This window comes from Sarcophilus harrisii, chromosome 1, assembly GCF_902635505.1.
Source record: "Sarcophilus harrisii chromosome 1, mSarHar1.11, whole genome shotgun sequence".
In the NCBI taxonomy this organism is placed as follows: domain Eukaryota; kingdom Metazoa; phylum Chordata; class Mammalia; order Dasyuromorphia; family Dasyuridae; genus Sarcophilus; species Sarcophilus harrisii.
Genome location: NC_045426.1, coordinates 581,493,550 through 581,521,293, shown reverse-complemented (window position 1 = coordinate 581,521,293; position 27,744 = coordinate 581,493,550). Strand labels below are relative to the sequence as shown.

Genomic DNA, 27,744 nt, shown 5'->3' with positions numbered 1-27,744 from the left:
AGGATCTTTAGGGAATATTTTTAAAGGTATTTGAAGTTATTTGAAAACATAAAATTGGTATCTGACTTCAGCAGTTTAGAAAATATCTTGTTGAAAATACATTCTTCTTGTCATAAAAATTTTAACTTTTCCTCAAATCTCTATACAATGCATTCTTTATCATAGAATTTAAGTTAGGAAGAGAAATAATTAATTCTGTGATTTTAAAATTTCTCTTGAAAACATGTTAAAATATATGGAACATGAGAAATGTCTCATTTCTTTTGAACATTTAAATTATTACTAATGATACCACAAGGGGGTAGTAGAGATTCATAGATGATAGAATTATACTTGTATGGCAGTCTAATCTGTTTATTTCAAAAGATTTGACTTGTATATTGAATTGTTTATTTGGCATGGAAAATGGAATAAATTTGTTGAGTGAATTTTAAAGCTGAATTTTTTTTTTTTTTTTTTAAAGCAAGCTGGATTATCAGTGGGTGTTATCAGTAGGGTGATCACCATATTTTTGGTTGATGAGAAAAAAGTGAACTAGACTGAGTTATTAAGTGAGCACCGGGTCCTAGTTTGCTGTTTTGGTGGTAGTTATGTGCCCGCATAGCATGGGTTTTGGTCTCCTAGATCCTGGTTTCTAAGAGCAAAGATTATGGCAATAGCAACAGCAATGTGACTGGTGAAAAGGGTTCCTGGGAGACTGGGGAAGTAAGAGAGGGGACTCGCCACTTGTTTCCTTCTGACCTTCCTACCCAGCAGTAGCCTTGGTGATAATGTTTAGTCATCATTCAAGCTCTGTTTTTCCTAAATAGTTTAAAACTTTAGTTAAATTATAAAAATGACTAGTTACAAAGCTCAAGGAAAATACCATTTAAAATAATTTGTTGATCCCTAATTGAGTGAAATGGAACAGTTAGTTACTGCAATAAACATCTAAGAACATTTTATTGTGTTTATAAGTATACTCTGAAATTCAGCTCAGTCAGTATTCAGGAGTCCTTGATTCCTGCAATAGAACAGCAAATTCATTTTTCTTATTTTTTATTATTTCTGTTTTACAGCAGAAGCCAGGAAGTTTCAAATATAGTGAAATATTGTTAATATCTCTGAAATTTGTGACTTATTTAAATACACTATTTAAAGTATTTGTGTGGCAGCAATTAATTTAATTCTCCAAGGGAAAAAAAACCGATTGTTCAAATTAGTTACTCTATTTTGCTTTAGCCAAAATGGCATTGTCATAGATTTGTGTTAAGGATTACAATAAATTCTAATTATCCACAGCAATTGGAAGCCTTTTTCCCTCCCTCCCCCCCTTGCAGAGCCACATCACCAACTGGAAGTAAATCTAGTCCAAACTCAGAGGAATAATTGCTAGTGTTTCACTGTGAAGTGGTGAAAAATACTCAAAAGCCAACTGTGAATTATTTTTCATATCGTTATCTCTCCAACTTCTCTTTCTTAGCCTTGATCCTCAAGAATTTATGATTGAAAAGCAAAATACAATAGCTTTTAAGGTGAAATATTAATCATTTAATTGGTGATTGAGTAGTATGTTAGTATGTTCAGAGTGAACTATTTGTCAATATCAACATTGAATTTTTTTCTGTCAGTACAAAAAGCAAAATATATAACCAATTAAATTTTTACATAGCAATGTCAAGAAGAATGAATTATATATTAAGATAATATTTAGTAGATATTTCAGACTAAAGGACAGGAGATGGCAAATTATAATTTGGACATGAAATCATTAAATCTTGTGATAAGACAGTCAAGTATTAAGTACCTATTAAGCTAGATGCTTAGGATAAAAATATAAAGAATGATATATAAAGAATTCCCTTGAGGAATGTACATTTTGGGAATGACCTGCTATTTATTAATGTCATACATTTATGGTTTTATGCATAGTTAACTTGGAGAGAGGACTAACAGAATCAGAGTACTATTTCATCCTTATAAGAACTCCGAAATGAGGGAATGCTCTTTACCAATGCAAATTGGTATCTTCTATGATCTTTAAGAGAGGCTTAAAGAGAAGTTAGAGGATGTATTCAGTTTCATACAGGCAATATGAGCTATCAGAGGAAGGATTTTAAATTAACTCAAAGGTCAGTTCTTTATTCAGCATACTATGCTTCCTCTCATTGCTAATTTCTCAGGGAAAAAAAAACATTATTGCCAATATGATGGTTTAATGATCAGAAAAAAATAACATTCAGAAATAACTCATTAGCTCTTATATTTCATCAGTATCCATGCAATGTAAAAAAGATTTGAGAAAGGCTATGTTAAGTGGAACTTCATGGTCAAATTTATGAGAGGAATTAGAAGTCACCCAGGATAGGTTTCGACTGAAGAAATAGCCGCACTGATGAAATCATAATTTCATTCTAATATGGAGTAAAATAGCTAGTGTATGCATGGGAGATCCAATCTAAAACTGTTTCATCGATGAATCTGTACTAGTTTTCAAGTAAAAAGAATTTTATACTATATTTAAAGACCCTTTCTATTATGATCAACTTGTGAATATTAATTGGGTCAGTAGCTATTTGAAAGATGGGCTATCGCAGTAAATAGTGATTAAATTACGATAATAATTTAATTATTGATATATCAATATTCATATCTGGTTCAATTTGAAAAAAATTTTTTTCATCACTAGATTGTCTATAAACTTATCAGTAACCAGTGATAAAATTCTGTTTTGTTAAATTTCCCAGTACTGTTCCCTAAAAAATTGTATTGATAATAATCAGGAATAATTACAGAATAAGATACATGCATAAATAATAATAGCTAGCATTTATATAGTGCTTTAAAATTTGCAAAGCACTTTACAATTTTCTCATTTTATCCTCAAAATAACCCTGGAAAATATATCAACATTTTACAGATGAGGAAAACCAAGGCAAAAATTGTGACTTGCCCAGGTCAGCACACTTAGTAAATGTCTAAGATCATGTTTGAATTCAAGATTTCCTTATTCCAGGACCAAATACCATCTACTCGTTGATTCTATAAAGCAGGCAATAGTAGTAAAGAATGGAAATTGACCTCTCTCAGCAACCTTGACACCATTCCTGCTTTGCCTGACTTTAAGGCTGGACCAAGATTTGAGGCCATTCACAAGTAGCTAGCTTTTGGAGAGGGAGAAGTTTTTGTTTTGTTTTGTTTTGTTTTTGTTGTTGTTGTTGTTGTTCTTGACATCTATCTACTCTCCACTTCTATCACTAAAAATCAGATATTTGTAATGGATGCTAGAACCACACAATTTTTTTCATCTTGTTTTCCCATCCTCATCCACCTTACAAGCAAGTGCAGGATATCTAGCAGAACCAGTCACAGCTGCTATACTTAGATACTTTGTACTTTCTTTACTTAATGTACTATTTGCCATTTTTGTTTTGTTCCCCAACTAAATGAACTTTTTGAAGGAACTGAAATTTGTATTTTCCTCCAGGGTCTATAGAATTTTATGCCTAAAAAGATACAATAAAAATTGTTGATTAACAGGGTGAATACCTGGAGATGCTGATTTCTCTTATGAAGTTTGTCTTGTTTCTGCCTAACTATATCAATTAAACCTTTGACCTAGCAACTCTTTGCTTTTTACCTATTAATTTGTAATGGTTTTAACTTCTTTTGCTGCTCTCTTAGTTTGATTCAAAAGGGTAAAGAAAGAAAATTCAAATTCAAGGTTTTTTTCTTCCCTGCTCTCTGCTAATGCCTGAAAAAGTATCTTAGGAAGCTGTTTGTTTTGAATAATACCTTTTATATGGAAATATTTTCTTTTATTTGAAGTTGAAATATTACCCTTATTTGAGTTGTATAAAATTGAAATTTTCTATAAGATACAGCTTTCTTAATCTGAATTATCCATTTGGGAGAAAAAAGCAAAAAAAAAAAAAAACTGCAGCAGGAATTTTTTTTTAAAAGAATTATCTCATCAGTTTGTGCAAGAAGTACTGTAATGGAATAAATTGACAGTTTGAATAAATTTAAACCAGCAGGTCCAGATGGTGGTTTTCTTGAGTGTTTTAAGAGAAATTGTCTAATGAATATAATGAAGCAATTATTTTTTTAAAATGAGCTGGCTATGTTAACAGAAAAAAGGGTTGTATTTTTTTTCCAGTTGAAGATATAATGGAGATTATAGAAAGCTATTGAACATCGTAGTCTAAGTAATATTGATAATTCAGCAAACATTAAGGAAGAAAATACCAAGATGACAATGAATAATAATAAATAGCATGATCTATATAATTCTAAAAATTATTTTTAAATCATTCTCATTAACACATAACATAGAGAACTGATTCTCTTAACAGAACCTTAAGAGTTAAAACGGACCTCAGAAGCTTTGTAGTCTAATCAAACCTGACCAAGAATTCCCTTAATTATAAAATGGAATTATAATAGTACCTTCCTCTCAGGACTATCATGAGGTTCAAATGAGATATTTGTGAAGTGCTTAGCACAGAATAGGCTCTTAATATAGGCTTACTCTCCTTCCCTCTCCATATTCTATTTTTTAAAAAATCTGTCATTGAGATCTCTTTTTGGCCACATCAATCAGTTTCTTTAAAGAGACAAACTTATATGTTTTAAATAACATTTATGCCAAGTATTGTTAATTTAGGATCTAGGAATTTTTTGAAAAAATTTCCCAACTATATTTTAGAATGGTTGTTTTTCTGTTTCTTTCCTTCCTTCCTTCCTTCCTTCCTTCCTTCCTTCCTTTCTCCTTCCTTCCTTTCTCCTTCCTTCCTTCCTTCCTTCCTTCCTTCCTTCCTTCCTTCCTTCCTTCCTTCCTTCCTTCCTTCCTTCCTTCCTTTCCTTCTTTCTTTCCTTCTCTTTCTTTCTTTTCTTCTTTTTTTTTTGTGTGTGCATTTAAAAACATTATTCTCAGAAGGAAATTTATAGATGTTACTGTATTGCCAAAGGTGTGAGTTCATGGAACCAAAGAGATAAAGATTACCTCTTAAGTTTAGGTTCTTACCCCATTTTTTTCCTCACTGGAATCACTAACGTTTGTGTCTTCAGAATTTCTCTCTTGAGAGTTTTCTATCCTTATTGGGTCAACCTTCCCAACAAAACATTAGATCATTACATTCTATATGTAATTGGACTACTACTTTTTAGATTGGGACAGCTAGATATCTTAGAGTGCTGGGTGTGGAACCAGGAGGACTTGAGTTCAAATACCCTTGTGATCCTGAACAAGTTAATTAACTTCTATTCTACTTAATTACTTTTAGAAGGAAATGGCAAATCACTCCAGTATCTTTGCCCAACAAAGAACAGTATTATCCAACCATTCATTCTGTATGCCTTCTTTCTACCCTTTGTAATCTGCTCTTCCCTTCTAGTATACACATTATATATTTCTTTTCATTTATCTTGAACTCTATCATGGTCACTTGTCTCCAAGGTTCCCATCACATCTACTTAGGTAGCCCAATTTCTGTTGCTGGTCAGAATCAGGTTCAAGAACAGTTCCCTTTCTAACTTCTAACTTGAAAGATAAAATAATCATCAAAGCAACTTGTAGATTTAGCAACTTTTCTGCTATCAATAGAGTATGCCAGCAAATGGTCTGGATAGTTGAAGTCCTTTATCACTCTCTAAAATGTTTTCTGGATATCATCTGTTGACTTTTTTTGACACAAGAATTGCCTTCTGTCTCCTAACATTTTATTTCCTTTAATCCCTCTAAAGGCATTTTTCCATCCTTTTTTTTCATATACCTCACTAGAATAGAATCCAAAGACAAAAAAAAATTCACTTGTTACAGAAAATTTTTCTTTGCTCTTAATAAATACATACTTGTACGTGGATAGGGTAGTAAATAGAATGCTGGACTTGCATAAAAGTTCAAACATTTACTAGCTGTGTGTACTTTGGCAAGTCATTTAACCTCTGTTTGCCTAAAATAGGAATAGCACCTAATTGACAGTATTGTGAGGATCAAATAAGATAACTTGCTGTAAAGCACTATATAAATATGATTAAAGTCCCATAGGTCTTTTGTCATCTTTGTTTATTTGTAAAATGGGAGATTTGAGAATGTAAGACCCATTCATGTTTTCCCCATTACATTTAATTTGTCCTTGGATGGTAATCTAAATTAGTATCATAGACTATAGCCTATGATATGAACTTAGAATAAAATGGTATTACTCCACAAAAACATAGTAGATAAAGTGCTGGCCTTGGAGTATGGAAAACCTGAGTTTGAATTCAATTTTGGGACCTTTTACCTGTGGAAATAGAAGGGCCTTGTATTTGACTTTTGTCATGAGTAACATGAAAAGTTATCAAGGAAACTATCTTCCATTTCTTCCAACATGAGAAATCTCCCCATGTATCCTTTCCATTCTTGTCCTTGCTATTAGGATAATATAACAATCCTTGACAGTGATAAAATTCTGCAACAAGACATCTACTTAAAAGCTAGCTAATGTTCCTTAAAGATATAAATGCTTCTTTAAGCCCTAAAAAAGGTAACCCTAGTCTCTCCTGCCTTATTAGGTTTTTACTCCTTACTCCCAATATGGACTCTTCAATATAGTGACACTGGCCTTGTGGCTGTTCCACAGATGAAATACACCATATCTTAGCTCTGGGTCTTTTCTCTGGCTGTCCCTCATTCCTAGAACCCTCTCCTTACTTCCTGTATTGTGACTTGACCTCCTTGACTTTTTAAAATTTTAGCAAAAATCCTACTTATACAGGAAGCTTTCTTTCCTTAACCCTTCTTAATTCCAGTGCTTTCCCTCTGTTATTGCCTACTTATCTTGTATATAGATTGCTTTGTATACATTTTTGTTTGCATGTTGCTCCCCTCCAATTCCAAAATTCCAAATTCTTTGAAGGCAGGGACTATTTTTTGGTTGTTTCTCTAACACTGAGCAGAGTGCTTGGCATGTGATAAGATGCTTAATATATGTTTGTTGATGAAAAGGGGTGTGGCTAGTTCATCTCATGTCCACAAGGGCTCTCTCTTTTTTTTTTTTCCTATTTATCCCTTACACAGTTTGCTTTGTGTATATTGCCTCCTTGTCTTCTTTGTGTTATAAGATTTATAGGCATGCTATGACACAGAAGTGGTCTTTACAACACAAAACCACATAAAGGTGAGTCACTTAATCTTTTTAAGTGTTATTTCTCATAGGGGAAAATGTGGGTAATAACAATACCCAACTCTGTGGGCTCTCCTGATGATCAAGTGAGATAAATGTTCATAAAGTGCTCAGCAAACCTTAAAGCATATATTAAAGAGAGGATCAGTAATATTATTACTATTAGTCATTGCCAAAGTCACATCCCCGGGGGTGGTCCTAAGTCTGGCTTAGGTATTGGAGGTATTGGTTTCTTTTAGTTTAGAGTAAACCTAATTGGGTGCAGGCAAATCCACATCAGATGGTTCTGTAACTTTTAGTTGAGAATGAAAAATGCTGGACAAGATTTGTGCCCCCCTAGGAACACTAAAATCCTTCATTGAAAGTTGGGTGATGCCATCTTATTACAAGCCTCTTGTTCTAGGGTTGATGAAGTGTTGATGTTTGTCCCACAGGGCTCATATTGAATTTCATAACAATTCTCCAGTGTCTTATGTCATGTGATAGAAGAATCATCATTTTTAGAGAAATAAATCAATACACTAGTCCTGTCATTTACAGGAAAAGAGCAAATAAATTAAAGCCCTCTAATAGCTAGTGACTTGTCCAAGGACCTACTCCATCATCTCATTGTGGTGGGGAATTCTTAGAGGCTACTGCATTACTCAAGAAAGTCTTGCAGGTCATACTAAACAAAAAATTAAAAAAAAAAGGTTTTTGAGTATTAAGTCTGATGAGAGAAGTAGAATTTGGAAATGTATCATGTATCTAGTCATCCATATGTTGGTTCATTTGTTTATCTGCTTCTCAGTTTAATTATCTATTCAGCTATTTTCATTTGTTTTTACAATATTCTACTAAGACATGGAACAGTTAAGTATAATACATTGATGAAATCAAAAGCCAGTTGAAATATAATTTATCACTTTTCTCTGAAATAATCACAGAACCTCAAAAGTCAGAAGGGACTCACCAGAGGTAAATCCATACCTGAAAAAAGAATCCCTTTTATAATACTCTTCCTCATGAGTTGCCATTGGTTGACTGATCCCTGACCTGCAGTACTTTAATTCAAGATAGCTCAGAAGGTGCCCTGGAGAAATCTCAGCAGCCCAGCTTGAAGACATCTCTTCCCTTTGATTACTTCACAAAACAACCTATTCTAATTTTGGCTAGATTTCCCTTCTATTGAGTCATATGACTTAATGCAAAAAAAAAGAACAACAAAAAAATTTGCCTAGTTTCCTTCATGACCTATTACTAGTGGTACCACATTGTCTCACCTGGCTCCTGAATGAAAGAATTTTTTTTTTTTTTTTTTTTTTGGAGATAATCAGGGTTAATTGACTTTTCCAGAAGCATCACAGCTAGTTAAGCTTCTGAGGTGAAATCTGAACTCAGGTCTTCCTGGTTCCAGGGCCTGTGTTCTATCTATTGTACCAACTAGCTGCTCCCAAGTCATCTATTTTGGAAATGGGCTAGAACATGTTATCTGAGAATGAGTTGTGGATTTTTGGACCTTGGTTTAAAATATAGGAATGATAAACTTCTAGCTGGGGAAGAAGTATGTCTGATAAATGTTAGGAGTTTATTTGCTTTGAGTCTTGGAAACAAACAAAAAAGCCTTAAATGGAAAAGAAGTAAAATCTATTCATGGATATCCACCAAACTAAAAACCCAAAAGAGGAGCTAGTAAATAGGAAGAACAGAAGATGTCCAGAAATTCACAAGAGAAAAATCCAAGAAATGACACAGCAGTATAACCACAGGAAGGGAAAAAGCATTTATATAATATACCGCATGGCAGGTTACTGTGCCAAGTGATTTTTACAAATATCTTATTTGATCCTTACAACTTCCTCACAAGGTTAAATGCTATTAATATTCCCATTTTACAACTGGGAAAACTGAGGCAAACAGGTTAAGTAATGTTCCCTGGGGTCACACAACCAGTGGCTGAAGCCAGATCTGAATTTAGATCTTTCTGATTCCAGGCCTAGCACTTTATCCTCAGCACCACCAGCTGCCCGCATGGTTCATACCCATATACAAATGTACAAGGTATAGGTAATAAAACTACAAATCCTAAAAGGCAAATTTGGCCTTTTAGGTATCCCTGAGACTTGATAAGTTCCATGATTTCAGCTTTGGTTCTAGAAAATAGCTTATACTTTATTTGAAAAGAACAGGTTAGACACAAGAACAAAGAGTCCAGGTAGAAGATGGAGCTTTGCTTGTGAGGAAGATAAGTTTTATGAGGAAATACAGTTGGGGTTGGGGAAGCATTTGGATAAAAATCGATGGGAGGCAAAAATGGAAGAAATACTGCCATTACAGTGCACTACTGTCCATCTAGTCAGAAAGAGGAAAATAAGGAGTTCAAGAAATTGAACAAGCTTATTTTAGAAAGGCATGATGAAGTGTCAATAGAAGAACTATTCTATTTCCTCAATATTTACCAACAAATTGTTCCCTCAAGCAAAACACAGAAGCTAACTTCTTGATTTGCTTTTAATGGTAATTTCATCCTTCAAAAAGTAGATAAACTGATGAAAAGGAGCTTCTATTCCAGATCCAATTCTTATCAGTGAGGAATAATTAGTTTCAGGGATGGAAATGGTAGGAATAAGGGATAACTGCATTTTAATACTGAGTTGACTACTCTGGCCCCCATGGCCTAAAAGCCATGTTACATTTCACCCTAACCCCAATGTTCACTGGCTCAACTGTCCACTGATTATGTTCTCTCACTTTTAAGGGATCCCCAGCACCATTTAAGCACTTAGCCTGATTAGTTTTTACACTATATTCACTCTAAATATATCTTACAGGAGTAAAGTATAATCCCTTCCCTGACTATATATGGGGAGGTATGATGGATCAAAGTTCAATTATACCATAGCCGCACCAAATTCTGAGTCTAAAGTCTCTTGGGCTCACATGCCAGCACACTGGCTTCTTAAAAGACTTCCCTGCTGGGCTAGGAAAAAAACATTTGGCCTAGAATCTTGGCTCCAAGATTCCTTGATTCAGGATTCTTTGAGCTCTAAGGAGCTCCAGCTTCCTTTTCCAGGACTCCTTTGCTCATGCTTAGAACTGAAAAGAAAAAATTAGTCAAATCCCAAACTTTTTAAAAATCTTTTTTAAAAATAGCTTTTTATTTAAAAAAAAATGCAAAGATATGCAAAGATAATTTTCAACATTCAACCTTGCAAAACTTTGTGTTCAAAATTTTTCTTTCTCTCCACCCCCCTTCCCTAGACAGCAAATGACCCAATATAGGCTAACCATATGCAATTCTTCTAAACATATTTTCATATTTATCATTCTGCACAAGAAAAATCAGATCAAAAAGGAAAATGAGAAAAAAAAAAGCAACAAAGGTGAAAATACTATGTGGTGATCCACATTTCACTCCCCATAGTCCTCTCTTTGGATGCAGATGCACTCTCCATCACAAATCTACTAGAATTGGCCTGAACCACCTCATTGTTTAAAAAAAGACACAACCATTACAGTTGATCATCACATAATCATGTTGCTGTGTTCAATGTTCTCTTGGTACTCATTTCATTTAGCATTGGTTCATTTAAGTCTCTTCAGGCCTCTGTGAAATTATCCTGCTGATAGTTTCTTATAGAACAATAATATTCCATTACATTCATATACCATAACTTAGCCATTCTCCATCTGATGGGCATCCACTCAGTTTCCACCAAATTCATTTCTTATACCATCAAATCCCAAACTCATTTTTTAGGCCATAAGACCTAAAGTGAAAAGGTGGAAAGTAAACCTTTCCTCCCAACTCAGTTTATTTTTTATGATGGCCACTTCACCTCTTAGATGCAACTGGAGAGACAGAGACAGGCACACAGAGAACTTGACCCAGTCTAGTAGTTTTAAAGGTAATCTGTTCAACTTTGGAATCAGTGAAAAGAGGAGGCTTCCACCTAAATAGGTGGAGTAGTTTCGAGTATATGGGGTCTTCAGGGAGAATTATCACTTGTGGTATAAAGGCTTGCCAAGGCCTTGTCAGGGATGTTCACCTATTTTTGGTGTCTACTTGGCTAGCAGTCAGCGCTCACCTGTGGCTCCAAGAAACTATTGCATGTGCAGTGACCACATTCCAGTAGTCTTGGCAGTCAGCCTAAACCAGATGGAGAATAACTGATAGACCAGAAGCCCATCCCTGAGTTGGAAGGGTATTTACCCCAAGCATGTAAAGACTATTCTCTTGCAGAATGGGAAGATGAGAACAATTCATTCTAATAGCCATGAAGATGTGCTAGAGTGGTTGGAGCCGGGTCAGTTATTTATAGCATTACTGGTCATTCGGACTTTGTCTTGCCATTAGACTTTGATGACTCTGGAAAAGAGAATGAGGCTAACAACTTTGTGTAGCTTTGCTTCCTTTAAATCCAATTTATGCGCCAGTCACCTTGTGTCATTGGTCCTCTTCCAAAACATAGGACAAATAACATGGGAACACTGTCTTCTCCCAGCAGGAGGTCCTTGCTATCACTCCCGTGGAGGTCAGGGACCTCTGATTAATAGTCCTAGGACCACCTTTTGAATTATGACAACTAAGACTAGATGTGACCATCTAAAGATGTTGTAATTTACAAATGGTTGTCTAAGGTTGCTGGTTGTCCATCTAAGGACATAGGTTATTGTTCAGGCATCAGGTGACACTATCCTCATCCTGAAGAGGCCCCAGGAAGGCCTAGTTAAGTGTGCATATTTGAATCCTTCCTGCTTTCCACAGGTAGTTGCCATGTGGGAGCACTTCCCATGCTATAGCAGTAGGGTGGGAGAGGGGAGAATAATATAGCAAGCTTTCTTCCCCTACCCTCCGGAGATAGACTCATATAATCCTTTTTTTTTTTTTTTTTTTTTTTTTGGTTTGACCAGTGAGGGAATTTAATTGTTTTTTTTTTTTTTTTTTTAATAGCCTTTTATTTACAGGTTATATGCATGGATAACTTTACAGCGTTAACAATTGCCAAACCTCTTGTTTCCAATTTTCACCTCTTACCCCCACCCCTCCCTAGATGGCAGGATGACCAGTAGATGTTAAATACATTAAAATATAAATTAGATACACAATAAGTATACATGACCAAAACATTATTTTGCTGTATAAAAAGAATCAGACTCTGAAATATTGTACAATTAGCTTGTGAAGGAAATAAAAAATGCAGGTGGGCATAAATATAGGGATTGGGAATTCAATGTAATGGTTTTTAGTCATCTCCCAAAGTTCTTTCTCTGGGCGTAGTTGGTTCAGTTCATTACTGCTCCATTGGAAATGATTTGGTTGATCTCGTTGCTGAGGATGGCCAGGTCCATCAGAACTGGTCATCATATGACTCATATAATCCTGAATCAGTCTACAGATGTGAAGAACACAGCGTTGGACAAGTCATTCCCTTTAAAGATTAACTGAGTCAACTTCTTTTGCCCAATGGACAATAAAGGGCATGGAAATGCTGAAGTCCTAGGTCAGTCACAACCAGCCAGAAAAAAACCAGGGGTTTGGTAATCTAAAAATCCATGTGCTGAGCTTAAATTCTTTCTGGACATACTACTGCATAAAGAAAAATGTTCTTAGTTTAGGAGAGGTAGATGCTATCAATCCTTCACCACTTGGATCCAGTCTTTATAACCTTAGTATATTATTGCTTTTCCTATATACTTCATGGCCTAGCCAAATTGACTTCTCCATTCTTTACACATAGTACTCTAACTCCATGCTTTTGCCCTAGCTCTACCCCATATCTAGAATGCACTAATCCTTACCACTTTGAGAATAGCCCAAATTAGTTTCAGAATTAGAAAATTCTAAAATTGAATTAAGGATCTTAGAGCTTATCTAGTCTTAATTCGTTGTCCTTCAATTTTAGACATGAGGAAAATCAGCTTCCAAAAAGAAGTGACAAGGTCATTTAGCTAATTAATGGTTGGAATTTGATTCCAGTTCTCCTGAATCCTGGTTGGGCATTTTTTGTGCTACCCACATTACTTTTATGGAATAGCAGAAAGCTCACTGAGTCTGGAATTGAGATTCTGGGTTCAAATTGTTTCTGTGCTGCTTATCTCTGTAACCTTGGTAAATCTCTTTGGTCCCCAGTCCCTCAAACAAAATAAAGGGGTTTGACTACATAACTTGAGCTATCTACAAGCCTATGACTGATTCTAGAGTTGAGAATGGGTAATTTGCAAACCTGCTGACCTCCTTAGATGTCCAGTATTTTTCACTGCTTCATGAATCCCCACAACATTCTCAACAAATGGACATTACATGTCTTTTGTGACAAGTAATTTACAGGTAGGCCATTCTATCTAAACCTGTAGTTTACTGGTAGACAATAGATGCTAAACTCCTTACAAATATATCCAGATTTACAGAACTCAAATTGGAAAGTATGTCAGAAGTGAAGGAATACAGTCTCTTTTTACATATGAAGAAATACATCCAGGGAAATCAAGTAGCCTACTCGAGGTCACACAGGGAGTGAGAGGCAGGTTTTGACCCTAGATTGTTTTTAGTTTAATAAAAAGAACTAAGGAGCGGAGAAAAATGACTCCTGTATTTGCTCCACATTCCTCTGTTATCTATGAAGGAAGGGAAGGGAAGAGGCATCTGTTAAGCACCTCCTGTGTGCCAAGTACTGTTCTAATGGCCCTATGTGATCCCATTTGATCCTTAGCGACCCTTTGAGGGCGGGGCTATCACAGTCCTTATTTCACAGCTGAGAAAAGTGAGGCCAAAGGTGAAATTACTTGTCCGGTGTCACACAGCTAGCCCCGAGCCCAGTGCTTTGTCCACTGTTGATAACTGCTTCATTTGCAGGTGAGGGAGTTTCAAACGTAAAACAAAGTCTTCAGTGTCTTCTTAAGGCTTCCAAGTTCTGCTGCTGCTTTTGAGAGATAGGAAGTAAGGACTGCAAGTAAGGACTGAATCCTATTTGAAAAGCTTGGTATGAGAGAGAACACATTTGTAAGAGATGAGCTGACTCAAGAAAGGGATAACCTGAAGAGATCATTTCCTATCTTCACTCTTCAAGGAGTGTAATTCAACAGGTATTAAGCATCTATACCAGAAGCTGGAGTTACAATAGATAAAAGACATTCCTTGCTCCATGAAACATGCATTTTTCCTGAGTAAATCTAAGACATATTCAAAATACAAAGGGGCAGCTAGGTGTCGCACCAGCCCTGAAGTCAGAAGGACCTGAGTTCAAATATGACCTCAGACACTTAACTACTTTCTAGCTGTTATGACCTTGGGCAAGTCACTTAACCCCCGATTGCCTCAGCAAAACACACACAAAAAATACAAAATCCTTGGAGAGGGTGGAGAAAAGAGAACTGTGGGGGATTGGGAAATGCTTCAGATAAGCCATAATACAGGAGCCAAGCATATTGACAGGGATTTCTGAGATAAAGAGGTAGGGAAAAAATTATTCCAATGAAAAGAACTTGGTGATCAATTTAGATTTTTTTTTTTTTTTTTTAATGTACTCAAGATATATAAGAAAGCCTAGGAAAAAGACAAATAGAGCTGGGAAAGCTTTAGGTGAGAATAAGCTGATGATGGCCAAGGAAGCTAAAGACAAAAGAGGTTTGGTTTTTAGTTATATTAAGAGGATGAAGGAAAGACAAATTAGTAACAAGACTTTTAATTGGGGTAGTGGGGTGGTAACTCACAATAAGAGACCAAGCTGATCAAAGTTTTTTTTTCCTCTGTCAAGAATTAACTTTGCACTAGAAATGACAAAACAGGAATGGCTAAGAGGAATTGATACCTAAGATAAAGAAGAGGAAAGTAAGAGAGTACTTAGTTGCCCTTGAGGAATTCAAACTAACTGACCCAAATGCATTATATCCTTAGATACTGCAGAAACTGGCAGATGCGATTACTGAAACCAGTGATATAAAGATCATGGAAATAATCCACAATCATAAAGTTAAAGCACTCAAATGTCCTGTTTCTCAAAAAAAACAAAAAACAAAAAAAACAAAACACACACACACACACACACACACAAAGAGGGGGTTGGGTGGAGAATTATCTGCAAAATATAGGCAGTCAAATGTGCATGACTTCAGTTTCTAGGGAAATCTAAAATGGATCATTAAAGACATGATTGGTGAAAATCACAAGAGGAAACCATGATTACAAAGAGCCAGAATGGCTTCCACAGGAACAAGAAGTCATGCCAGACTAACCTCATTTTATTTTTTTGGACAGGATTATTAAACATTGAACCATTAATGACTACAACATGAGCCCAGTTACCCAACCAGTAATGAATCTATGTAATTCTTGTCTATTTCACAACTCCATCTTCTACACAAGACTATTTGAAAGACTATTAAAAAGCTTTGCCAATAAGATGATAGAAAAGCTAAATGTTGGAGGGGATGAGGGGAATGCTACTTAACTTGGATTTTGGCAAAGCTTTTTTTAAAAATAGCTTATTTTCAAAATTTATGCAAAGATAGTTTTCAACATCTTTGCAAAACCTTGTGTTCCAAATTTTTTCTCCCTCCCTTAGACAAGTAATTCAATATATGTTAAACATGTGCAATTCTTCTATATTTCCACAATTATCATGCTGCACAAGAAAAATCAGATCAAAAAAGAATGAGAAAAACAAAAGACAAGTAAACAAAAAAGGTGAAAATGCTATCTTGTGATTCATATTCACTCCCCACAGTCCTCTCTCTGGCTACAGATGGCTCTCTGCATCTCAAGTCTATTGGAATTGGCTTGAATCACCTCACTGTTGAAAAGAGCCACATCCATCAGAATTGATCATCATATAATCTTATGTACAATGTTCTCTTGTTCTACTCACTTCACTTAGCATAAGGTCATGCAAGTCCCTCCAGATCTTTCTGAAATCATCCTGCTGATCCTTTCTTATAGAGCAATAATATTCTATAACATCATAACTTATCTTTTCTGTAAAGGGCTGGAACTCTGAAAAGGTGCACTTGAATCTAAGACAGCAGAGCATTTAAGGCTAAGTACCTACTCAGTGTGAGATAATGATTCTAAAAGCTTCTATATACTTTCTATAAGCATCTATATACTTAGATGATATGGTAATATAATGGCTCTCCTCACGATTGGCCCTTGCTGAATATATGGTGGTGAGATAATCATAGGCAAGGATTAGAGGGCTGAGGGAAAGAGATCAGAGTCTTTCTGCTGCTGCACGCTGAGGAGATAAGACATCAGGCTCTAAATTTGAGAGTCCAGGATTCATCTTTAATAAACTGAGCTGCAGCTTGCCTGCTTCCTTCACTTCTCCTAAAGACCAAGGACTTTGATCCTGAGGCCCTTCAGTGAGCAAGCCCAGACTTTATATTTTTCCTATCATTTTATTGGCAAAGCTTTTTAATAGTCTTTAATAATCTTGTGTAGAAGGAATTGTGAAATAGACAAGAATACAATTACATAGATTCAGGACAGGTTGGGTAACTGGGCTCATGATGTAGTCATTAATGGTTCAACGCTTGTGTGGGAGTCTCCAATGGTTCTCAGTTCTTTGCTGTGTGACTTTTTAATGGTGAATGACATGCTCATTAAGCTTGTAGATGACACAAAAGTGGAAAAGAGTAACTAATACTGGAAAACAAGAGTTAAGATCCAAATAAAGCTTAACAGGCTAGAGCTTTGAGTTGAATGTAATAAGATGAAATTTAATAGGAAAAAAATATGAAGTTTTACACTTGGGAATCCCCAAAATCAATATGGGGAGGTATGGTTAAACAGCAGCTGTTCTGAAAAAGATCTGGTTGTTTAATGGACTGTAAGTTCAATATGTCTTGAGTCAGTAGTGGAATGTGGGAAGAGGCTAATAAAACATTGTGCTGCATTAATATGTCTTCCAAGAAATAGGAAAGATTATTGATAGTCTCATTATACTGAGACTTGGCTAATCCTCACCTGGAGCTTTATATTGAATTTTGGGTGCCATGGTTTAAAAAGGACATCATGAAAAGTGTCAAGAAGAGGAAAACCAGTATGGTAAAAAAGCTTTGAGTCCCATGTCACATAAGAATTTTGGAGAACAATCTGGAATTATGCCCAAAGAGTTATTAAACTACCTATACACTTTGACTCAGCAATACCACTGCTTGGTCTGTTTCCAAAGATGATTAGCCGAAAAGGAAAAATAAAGCAGCTCTTTTTCTGGTGGCAAAGAACTGAAATTGCAAGGATGTCCATTAATTGGGGAATGGCTGAAAAAGTTATATGTTGTATATATTAGCAGGATTATTGTTTGAAGAACTTCGAGTAAATATATTTTGTCTATTATAAATATCCATAACTATAAAGAACATATGAAGATGCCATATGTATCAAAAAATTAGATGTATAGAATAATTTACCATATATGTATGTGTGTGTGTGGTCTATCTGTGTCTAGTAGTAGCCATCCCTAGGACAGGGAAGTGGGGAGAAAAGGGAAAAAAATTTATATGATAATTTTGTTGCATATTTGAAAGGAATAGCAAGTTGTGTATAGTAGGTTTGTAATTTCATGTACAATTATCTTTTTATTGTACCATGTTATGGAAATGCTTGTTTTACTCCATAGATTAGAAATAAAAATAAAAAGTTAAGAGTTATCCAAAAGTGGAACAGGTTCTTCCTGAGAAGGAGTTGCAACGTTCACCACTCCTACTGGTCTTTAAATAGAGGCTAGATGAGTACTTGTCTTTGTTATAGCGGGGACTCCTTTCATGGATGAATTAGTATCTACAGCTCGAGAGCCCCAACTCCTGAATTATGTGATTCTGAGAGCATTCCAGGGATGTGAGTAATTGATGAAAACTCAAGCCGTCACAAGAAGCTTCAGCATCCTCAGTCTCGTCACAATTGAGCACTTTGGTGGAACATGTCCAGCCAACCTTTAGGTGCCATTGGAACAGGGTGAACCTTTACCTTTGGCCCTATCTGCTCCCCAGCCAGGTCTAGTACCTGGTGATCGTTGGGGGGAGGTGGACAAGACCCCTTTCCTTCTCCAGCTAACGGGAGACTTGAGTAACAGTAGCATGGAAGTGTGAAGGACAGTGACGAGGTCAGAATTCCTGAAGCCGGGCAACTTCAGGGCTCTGGAAGGCTCTCAAATTTTCCTAATCCGCAAACTCTCCACCCCGCTTCCCCTTTGGCTAGGGCGTTCGTTCCCAAGGAGCTACAGCGTCTTTTTCACGCTTTGCATTTGAATCGAGGTTGCTAAGCTGGGTTAGGGAATCCAGGAGCCGGGCTCGACACAAGCCGGAAAGCTTGGAGGCTGCAAAGGAAGGATCTGCAGAGGCCGGAGACCCCTGGCTCCCTCCCAGGGTGGTGACCACTCCATCTGATCAGAGAGGCTGGTGGCTTCCCCGGCGTGGGAAGTGTGTCAGCAGCAGCAGCAACCGCACCTCCACCGGACCCCGGTGCCTGAGGGCGAGGCCGGCCCCGCAACGCGCGCTCAACCCACCCCGGGCGGGCTCGCGACAAGGTCCCTGGAAGCTCTCACCACAAGTCCCTCCCCCCGTTCCCTTTTCCCTTTCCCCTTCCCCCCCTCCCCCTCTCCCTGTCCTGTCCCCCGCCCCACCAACAGCAGCAGCAAACCAACGTGCCTCGGGCTAATAGAGCACTAACCACCGCAGCCGGGAGGGAGGAAGGAGCCTCCCCCAAGGAGGAGGGGAAGAGTCCGCAACACGGCTATGCGGGAGAAACGGCTCACCACCGGTAGGTAGAGGGGGCAGGGGAGCGCTAGAAGACGAGGGGGAGGAGCCGTCGGCTTCGCCGCCATTGGTTAGCTCTTAAAGGCCCCGCCCATGACCCGCCCCCATAGGCTCCGCACCGTTTCGAGGGCTTCTGTACCAAGTCCTAAACCTTTTTCCTTCCCTCCCTTGGCGGAAGGAAACCTGGAACTTTTGCAAACCTGCGAGCCCCGCCCTGTGCCCCTCCCCTTCCACCGGATATAAGGCTGCGCACAAAGTAGGGGTGTGCCCGCCCATAAAGCAGGGATGTGTTTCATTGCCCTCCCGGTAACCCGGTGAGACAGCGGCTATAATGCTTATAGTTATCCCTCCCTGTTTTAAAAATGGGGAGACTGAAGCCGGTGGGAGGGGAAAAGGAGCTCACAACTCTGAGAACTTTTGCAAAGTCATTTCTGAGGCCGGGAGACTGTTACCCAGTGCCGTAGTTGTTCCGCCCAGCTGGGTGACACCTGCAAATTTAATGAGCATCGGCATAATATTTGTGAAACATTTTGCAAACCTCAAAGCAAAATGTGTGTCTTCACACACATAGTGTACATATGTAGCATATCTGTATATAGATACATTACAGTGCTTTAAGGTTTGTAAATTACTTTGCAAATATCACTTGATTTATATGTTTATGTCTCTAGAGCTATATTAGCTAACCATTTCGAAGACCAATGTCTTCCTCACTAACTCTATGCTTATATGAATCAAATGAGATATTTGTAAACTATTTTGCAAATCTTAAAGCAAGATAGCTTATATGCACAATACACATATAGTGTATATATGCATATATTTAGTGCTTTAGGGTTTGCAAATGTACTTTACAAATATTTTGTCACACACATACATTCACACATAATTTGAAGACTCAAGGTCTTCCTCACTCACTATATGTGTATATATATATACACATATATGTATATATTTTGCATATACAAATCAAGTGAGATATTTGTAAAGCCTCCTGCAAACCTTAAAACATACATACATATACTCTGTATATGTTTATATATGCACCATTTGTTTAGAGATACATATATATATATATATATATAACTAGTTATTATTGTAACAGATACAAAAGTCTTCCTCACTTCTAACCAAACTACTCTATTCACTGTTTTTCCTAAGGGAAACCCCTTCCTCTTTAATTAACCAAGCTAGATTTTATAGAAATCTCTTGCTGACATTTTACATTATAAGTTCATATGTGTAACATGGACCTGTCCAATCTATTAGTCATGCATATATATTCCTTTTATCTTGGTGACTACTTGTATAGAGCAATTGAAACCCAGAAATATGAAGGTTAAATCCAAAGTGACTGTAAAGATAATAAATAGATGATACTTATAAAAGCCTCTTTGTCAACTTTAAAGGCCATTATGGATATGGGTTAATGAGAAAGGAAAACTTGGTGGAGTGGAGAACCAGCCATATAGTCAAGAACATGAATTCAGATCCCTAATATGATACAATCTTCATGTGATCCTGACCAAGTCAGTTCATTCACTGCGATTCTCAGAGCTCTAAATAGGCCCCAGAGACTTTAAATTACAGTAAGAGGCCAGCCTGTGCTTACCTGAAAGTTTCCTATACTAATGAAATGCCCAGCCTCTTTCCTTATATATGGAGATTATAATTACTTATACATTATGACAAAACCAGAATTCCTGCCCAGTCAAGTGAATTAACTTCTCTCTTTTTATCCTTGGTAGAACACTGTTTCTTATGGCAACATTTGATAGTTATAAAGATGAATCTGATTGAGTGATGAAATTCATTTTTTCATTTCATTTCAGAGCCACCAGTTATAACAGCAGAAGGATTTGTAAGTATATATTAAAGGAATTGAAATGTTCCTTTTGGTTTGTTTTTGGTGTGAAATAGTATGAGACATAGAAAAAAAGATACTATGTTTTCCTAAGTATGTTCTCTTCAGTTAATAATGGCTACAATTGGGTATAGTACTTGTGATTTACATTTTTTTGCTGCTGTTTTTGATTGAGGCTTGCAAAAGTAAAATGGAATGGTTAATGTAAGTTTTCAAAAAGGAGTATTTTACTATTGTAGAGTGCCTTCTATATTATATGAATGTTGGAAATATTAATTAGATAAAGCACTAATTTAGGAAATATTTGTTAATTTATATTTTATTTTCGTTTTATTTTTCTTCACAATTTGAACTTCTAATTAAAAAACAGAGGACTCTTATTTGTTTCTAACCTTTTAACACTTATTAACTAATTTTTCACTTTTTTCCATTTCACCTAATAATAGAAATTGATGCTTTCTTGTTTGAGTAGCTGGTTTGAGAGTTGACCAAAATAAATTTTTGTGGGTGGAAATGTTTATATACTCTTAAGTTTACATTTAAATACAAAATTTCTAGTCCTTTTTTTCTTTGATATCTCTATAATATTGACACACTATTAGCTAATCATTTCTTGAAGCCCTATTCTTCTTTGGGTTCTATGATACTAAAATATTTTTGCTTTCCTGTTTTCTCTCTGATATATTTCTTTTCTATCTCAGTCACTGTCTTTTCTTTCTCCATCTGTCCTCTAACTGATATCTTGACTAAAATTCAGTCTCTAACTTTTTATGCTTCTCTATGTTCTCTTCTTTGGGATCTCATCGACCCTCACATATGTATCTTCCATTATTATTAGCTTTTTGAGAATGACTATATCTCAAGCCTCTCCAGTTGTCTACAGAACATTTTTAATTTGATTTTTTTATTTATCCTGATACCTTAAGTTCAGCATATATAAAACTGAACTCATTCTCTCTCCTCAAGCCATATCATTGTAGGTTATGGTTAATACTTGGGTTTATAAAGTCTTTTATTGTCATTTATTATTGTATTATGGTTATTTTTGTATTATCATTTATGTATGTTTTGTTACCCTAACTGGATTGTTTGTTCTTCCAGTTTAGGAAGCATGTTTTATATTATTAATCCTCTTCTCCCTGCAATGCATTAAAACACAATTTTACCAAATTAATTTTCCTTAAAAGGTTAATGCAATTTTCTAGTTCTTTGCCCATTTGAATATTATTAATTTAAGCAAGCCCACTGAAAGTTTTTATTTTTTGGTAATCACTCAAAGTTTTTGTAGTCTTTCTGTCATAAAGCATGCTTCTTTAGCTATAGATGCATATTAATTCTGCATTTATTTAAAGTATAAACACAGATTATATTCTTTCTATATTTAAAAAAAATGGGCAACACAAAATTGATGTTTGATTCTTTACTTATGCTTATTAATTTTGCATTTTCTTAAAATATGAATACAAATTATGCTTTTTATAGTTTAAAAAATTGGCCAACACAAGAAAAAGTAATCTGCAATGTAGAAATAATTGAATTGGTGTTTATGAGATTGAAATACAATTTTCATTTATAAAATAATACTAACTACATACATAGCATACCCATAATTCTTTTTTTTTGATATATTAGAAACAGTTACTAATGAAATAAGTTATTTTATTATTTACATAAGATACTATGTTCTTGCCAATTGTTTTTCAATTTTTTTTTTCAGTTTAAAAAAGAGAATTGGCTATATTGGTAAACAAAATGTGCATGGCAAATGCACAAAATTTTCTTTGCATCTAGTTTCTATATGTACTGAAACATTAAAGCAAAATGGGAATCGGATCCCCTAAATGCATCTTCTCTGGAGAGAAAAAAAAGCAATTTCTCTCCTCCTCCTCTCCCTTTCATTGAGTCTCTTGTTATACCACCTTCTTTAAAACTTTTCCCTCTTTTTTTCTTCTGTAATAAGATTTCTTTCTAAATAATCTGATATATACTCCAAGAAATCAGTATAGAATACTTCAGCACCTTCATAGTAGAGGTGATATTATTTGACAACAGAACAAAAGTTATAAAAAGAAAGTTGAGTTTTTTCACTTGCATTCTTCCTAATTAAATTTTAAGTTCTTTAAGAGAAACTCTTGGTTTCCTTGTTTCTTCCTTTCAGACATTAACTTAATAATTACTTAATGACTGAAAAGGATTTGTAGATTTATATCCTAGGCAACATAGACAATGATAAAGTCACAGTTTTCCCTACTTAATAGTATAAATCTTTGTTTTTTCATTACAGGAAAATTCTTTAGCAACTGATGGTTTGCTTGTAGACTACTTCAATGAATTTTTAAGTCTTCCAGTAAGTACTATATTATGGTTATCTTTACCCATCAAAGCAAAGCAATGATGACTAAATTCTGATGTAAAATAAATATATTTAGGGATAATGTTTGAAATAGTAATCAAAAGAAAGGAATTTAGGGTGTTTAGATAAAATTTTTATGTCTTCACAGAGTTAATCATTAATTTGAATTTTACTTTCATATGGTTTTTAGTGAAGTTTTTAGAATTTTCCCCCTCCCCATTTTTTCCTTAATCAGTCTTTAAAAAAAGTATATGTTCAATGTTTGTTTTGAATTTGATATCCATTATGTTAAGCTTCATACAGAAAATATAAAATGTAAAACTCTTGTGATTTTTGTTCCTTGTGAAAATATAAATGTGTACTCAATGAAAATAAGAGTTTAAATTAGAATGCCAAATGCTATAATGCTATATTTTTTTGTTTTTAAGTTCTCATTCTCTCTCTTAGATTTTCCCCTTAAACTTGTGTGTGTGTGTGTGTGGGGGGGGGGGGTTGATAAGAGCCTTTTAAAGAGTACATTTGTATTTTATTTATAAACTAGTGTTTTTAATTTAGTTTTAGTGATAAGCAGAACAGTAATAGGAAAAGATGTATCCAAGAATATATGAGAAATAGCAGTGATTAATGTGGATAAGGTGGATGAAACTTTTTTGAATTGGTGAACTATTTCTAAAAGTACAAGGAGAGTAGCATAAAAAACATATAGAAAAGATCATAATATCATATTCTTAAGTATTCTAATGAATGAAGAAGATATGTTGTTCTTTGTGTCACAATATTGAATAAGTTCTTGGATTTAAACGCCTTTCATTTCAATGCCTTTAAAATCTTTGATAGAATTTTTATCTCATTGTTGTATGGAAACCCTTTTCTTTCCATCTTATCCTTCACATTCTTTCAACATCATGCTCCATTCTCTCTTCCTTTGTTCTAGTTTCAGAAGAAGAGATTTCCCTTCTCTGTGCCCAAATCAATCCCTATATTTGTGCTTTTACTTCCATTTCTTCATATTTACCCTTTGCTATCATGCCTTCTTTTCCCCTAATTTTCCATCTTTTCTTACCTACTGGTTCTTTCTTTACTTCCTATAAACATCCCCCAGTTCTGAGGACAAATAAGTCAACTTGGAAAGATAAGTGAGTGAAGGGCATTTTGTCTGTATGTTTTGGGTATCTGGCACTTAGGGAGAACCTATTAACTGTTAAATGTTTGGTCACTCAAAGGGAAGTTGACCAAGAAATGCAGTTGGCTGAAGTTAGAGCTCCATAATGCCTCCAATATGAAGGCAAAAGATACATTTTCTTGAGTTCAAATTTCAACCATAAAGTTTTTATTCTATATATTTCATGCTCTTCAAAATTGTAGAAAAAGACAATAATTATCATTACTTTCTCAATTTCTACTCACATCCTCTCTTATAGATAAAGTCAAGAGCTTTTTCTCAACCCTTATGTAGGAGAGGAGGGAAATTCCATGGTGTGGTGGAATAGTGCTGGATTTAGAGAACCTGGGATTCAAGGATTTTTCTCATTCCTTCTTTCTTTTCTTCTTTCCTTCCCTCCCTTCCTCCCTTCTTTTCTCCCTTCCTCCCTTCCTCTTCTTCCTCCTTTCCTTCCTTTCTTCTTTTATCTTTCCTTCCTTCTTTCTTTTTTTTCTTTTTTTTTTAGTTATTAAAAAAAATTACACTTCAATATACAAAATACACTTAAATACATTCAACCCCTATATTAAATACAAAATGAGAAAAGAAAAAAGTGAGGCAGGTCCTGAGTGAGGCAGAAAAAAAGTAAGGCAGAAAAAAGTAGAGAGCCCTGAAGTCAGGAGGGAAGTCAGGAGGACCTGAGTTCAAATGTGGTCTCAGACACTTAATACTTCCTAGCTGTGTGACCTTGGGCAAGTCACTTAACCCCAATTGCCTCAGCAGATCATATGAGAGGATTCAACTTATAACAATACATTTTCATTTCAAGAAAATCTATTATAAACACTACACATTTTTCAAAGCTTACTAGCTTTTCTTTGCTTCCTTGTTGATTTTCTTTTGTTCTTTGCTGTGTACTTTTTACTTTATTTTTTTCTTTCTCCTTCCCTCCTTGTAGAAGGCTATAATTAAGTGTGGATATGTGTATATATATATAGATATAGATATCTATAAATAGATACATATACATTCATAAACACACATATAAAACCATACTATACTTATGGCCTCCTATCATCTGTTTTTGCTATAAGTGAATAGTGTCTTCCCAAGTCCAAGTCTTACCTTATTTTTCTTAATCAACCTGCTCATCTTTTCCTACACCAGAGCAACATTCCTTTCTGGATTCAAATGATATTTATCTTCATAGAATCTTTGAGATTAATTTGAGTATTTCTAATGGTCAAAATGACTTGGATGGTGAAAACAATTTTTAAAACAATACTGCTGTTACTGTATACAATGTTCTCTTGGTTCTGCTCATTTTGCTCTTCATTATTTCGGGGACATCTCTCCATGATTTTCTAAATCATTGAAGTTATCATTTCTAACAGCAGAGTAATATTCTAGGGCAAGTTACTTTTCTCAGGGCCTCAATTTTTCCTTATCTATACAATAAAGGGATTGGACCAGATGACTTTAAATTTAACTTCTAATTCTAAATCTATAATTCTTGAGTCCAGCAGCATTTGACTATCATGAATCCCCAAAGTCTCTGTCTCTTGGTTCTCCTACCTCAGTGACTACTCCTTCTTAGTCTCCTTTGTAGGATCATCATATACATTCCACAGTATTAATATAAAACAGGCTTTGAATTGAAGGTCTTTCTTGCTCTTACATTTTTCCTCTTGTTATCTCTTTAGCTCTTATATGCTAAACTTTCATTGGTGGCCAGATGACAACCAAGTCTGTAGACATCTGTCCTTCAGGATTCTTTTGAATTCCAATTTTACATAACAATTTCCTATATATTTTTATCTTGATGTCTCAAAGGCATTAACATATCCAAAATAGATGTCATCACTTTTCTCCATATACTCAAGCTTTTCCTTGTTTCAGACTTTTCCTTTCTTTCAAGGACCCCACACTTCTAGTCATTTAGATTTGCAAATTATGAGTCATATTTGATTCTTCATTTTCCATCAACTCCCCTATCCTTATATTTTGGGTGTAAGCTTTTTATCTTTGCCTGGTGGAATATTGTATTTTAAAATCTCCTCTTACTTATAATAGAAGCTATTAGGTCTTATGTAATTTTGACTGAGTGATTCCTTAATATTTACACTTTTTTCTATGTGCTTACAGGATTTTTCTTTGACATTTGGGGGCTCTGGATTTTGGCTATGATATTCCTTGGATTTTTTCTTTTGGAATTCCTTTCAAAAAGTATTGGGTTGATTTCACCTTCTGTTTGTTATCTGGTTCTGTTAGATTCAGTCAGTTTTCATTTATGACTTCTAAAAGCATAGTTTCCAGACTTAAAATTTTTTTTATTCTTTTGACTTTTTTTATTGTTTCTTGAAGTCTCATGAAGTCTTTGACTTCCCTTTGCGTATTTCTGATTTTGAAGGAATTATTTTCTTCAGTAAGCTTTTGTATTTTTTCTCATTTGACCAGTTCTGTTTTTTAAGGAGTTCTTTTCTTCAGTGAACTTTTTTGCCTTTTTTTTTTTTAAATCATTGGGTCGATTCTGTTTTTTAAGTTGGTATTTGTGTGTGTGTGTGTGTGTGTGTGTGTGTGCGTGCGTGCATGTGTGTGCGCACACCTTTCTTACCAAGCTGTTGATTCTCTTCTCAAAAGTTTCTTACATCACTTTCATTTCTTTTCCTAGTTTTTCCTCTACGATTCTTTCCTTTAAATTTTTCCAGGAATTATTGCTAGCTTGATAAGCCACTCCTTAGACCTATCACTGCTACTCCTGCCTTGCTCTGAGTCTCATTGTTATAGACTTCTCCTATGGATATCCTAAGTTGTCAGAGAAAGCTCTGACCTTTTGTTGACTCTGTTCCTCCAGAATTTGATTTCAGGAGTTATTTTAAAGTATTGAGCGAGTTCAGCTGTGTCCCAACCTGTAGTCTGTCATCTTGGTTTTACCTCAGCAAGAATCCTAGGTTGTTGTTGGTTTTTTTATATCATATATTTCAAGAATTCCAAAGCTTATTAAATTATTTCTCCTTAGCCTGTTTTCCAAGACAGTTTTTAATATCTTTTTTTTTCTTTTTTGCACTTTGTGATTTTGTCCTAATATTTTTTTGCTGCCTCATAAAATAATTTATTTCTGCTTGGCTTATTCTGGTTTTCAAGGTGTCTATTACTTGGGTAAGTTCTGCCAATTTTTATTCTTACCTGTTTACTTTCCATTTCTTAACTACAAAGCTTTTAGTTCCTTTTAAATCTCTTCTAGTCATTCATGTAGTTTTATGGAGAAATTCACTTTTTCTTTTAAGTCTCAACAAGTAGTTGTTACAGAATTATTTCTGCCTTCTCTATAGAGATCTCTAGATGCATAATAATTTTGAATGTAGTGTTTTAATTACTCATCTCTCTGGCTTTAGTTGCCAAATTTTGTTCCAGAGCCAGGATCCATCCCCTGCTATATTTTGAGAGGGGTGGCCAATCCAGCTTGGTGTCTCCTGAAACCCCTGAATTCCTATGCTGACCTCTA

At 35.3% G+C, this 27,744-nt stretch overlaps 1 protein-coding gene across 4 annotated transcripts in view; it reads left to right on the top strand.

Moving 5' to 3' along the window:
• The first annotated feature begins 17,752 nt into the window (after positions 1-17,752).
• RGS22 (regulator of G protein signaling 22) overlaps positions 17,753-27,744 on the top strand; it is a 162,066-nt gene continuing 152,074 nt past the window's right edge. For 2 of the 4 annotated variants that reach the window (XM_031947040.1, XM_031947041.1), the window contains exons 1-3: positions 17,754-18,885; positions 20,714-20,742; positions 23,030-23,092. In XM_031947040.1, coding sequence (XP_031802900.1) covers positions 18,861-18,885; positions 20,714-20,742; positions 23,030-23,092 — 117 coding nt within the window. In that variant the 5' untranslated portion in view covers positions 17,754-18,860. Of the gene's footprint in view, positions 18,886-20,713; positions 20,743-23,029; positions 23,093-27,744 lie in introns of all 4 variants that reach the window. The other 2 variants (XM_031947043.1, XM_031947042.1) reach the window with 2 other exon arrangements.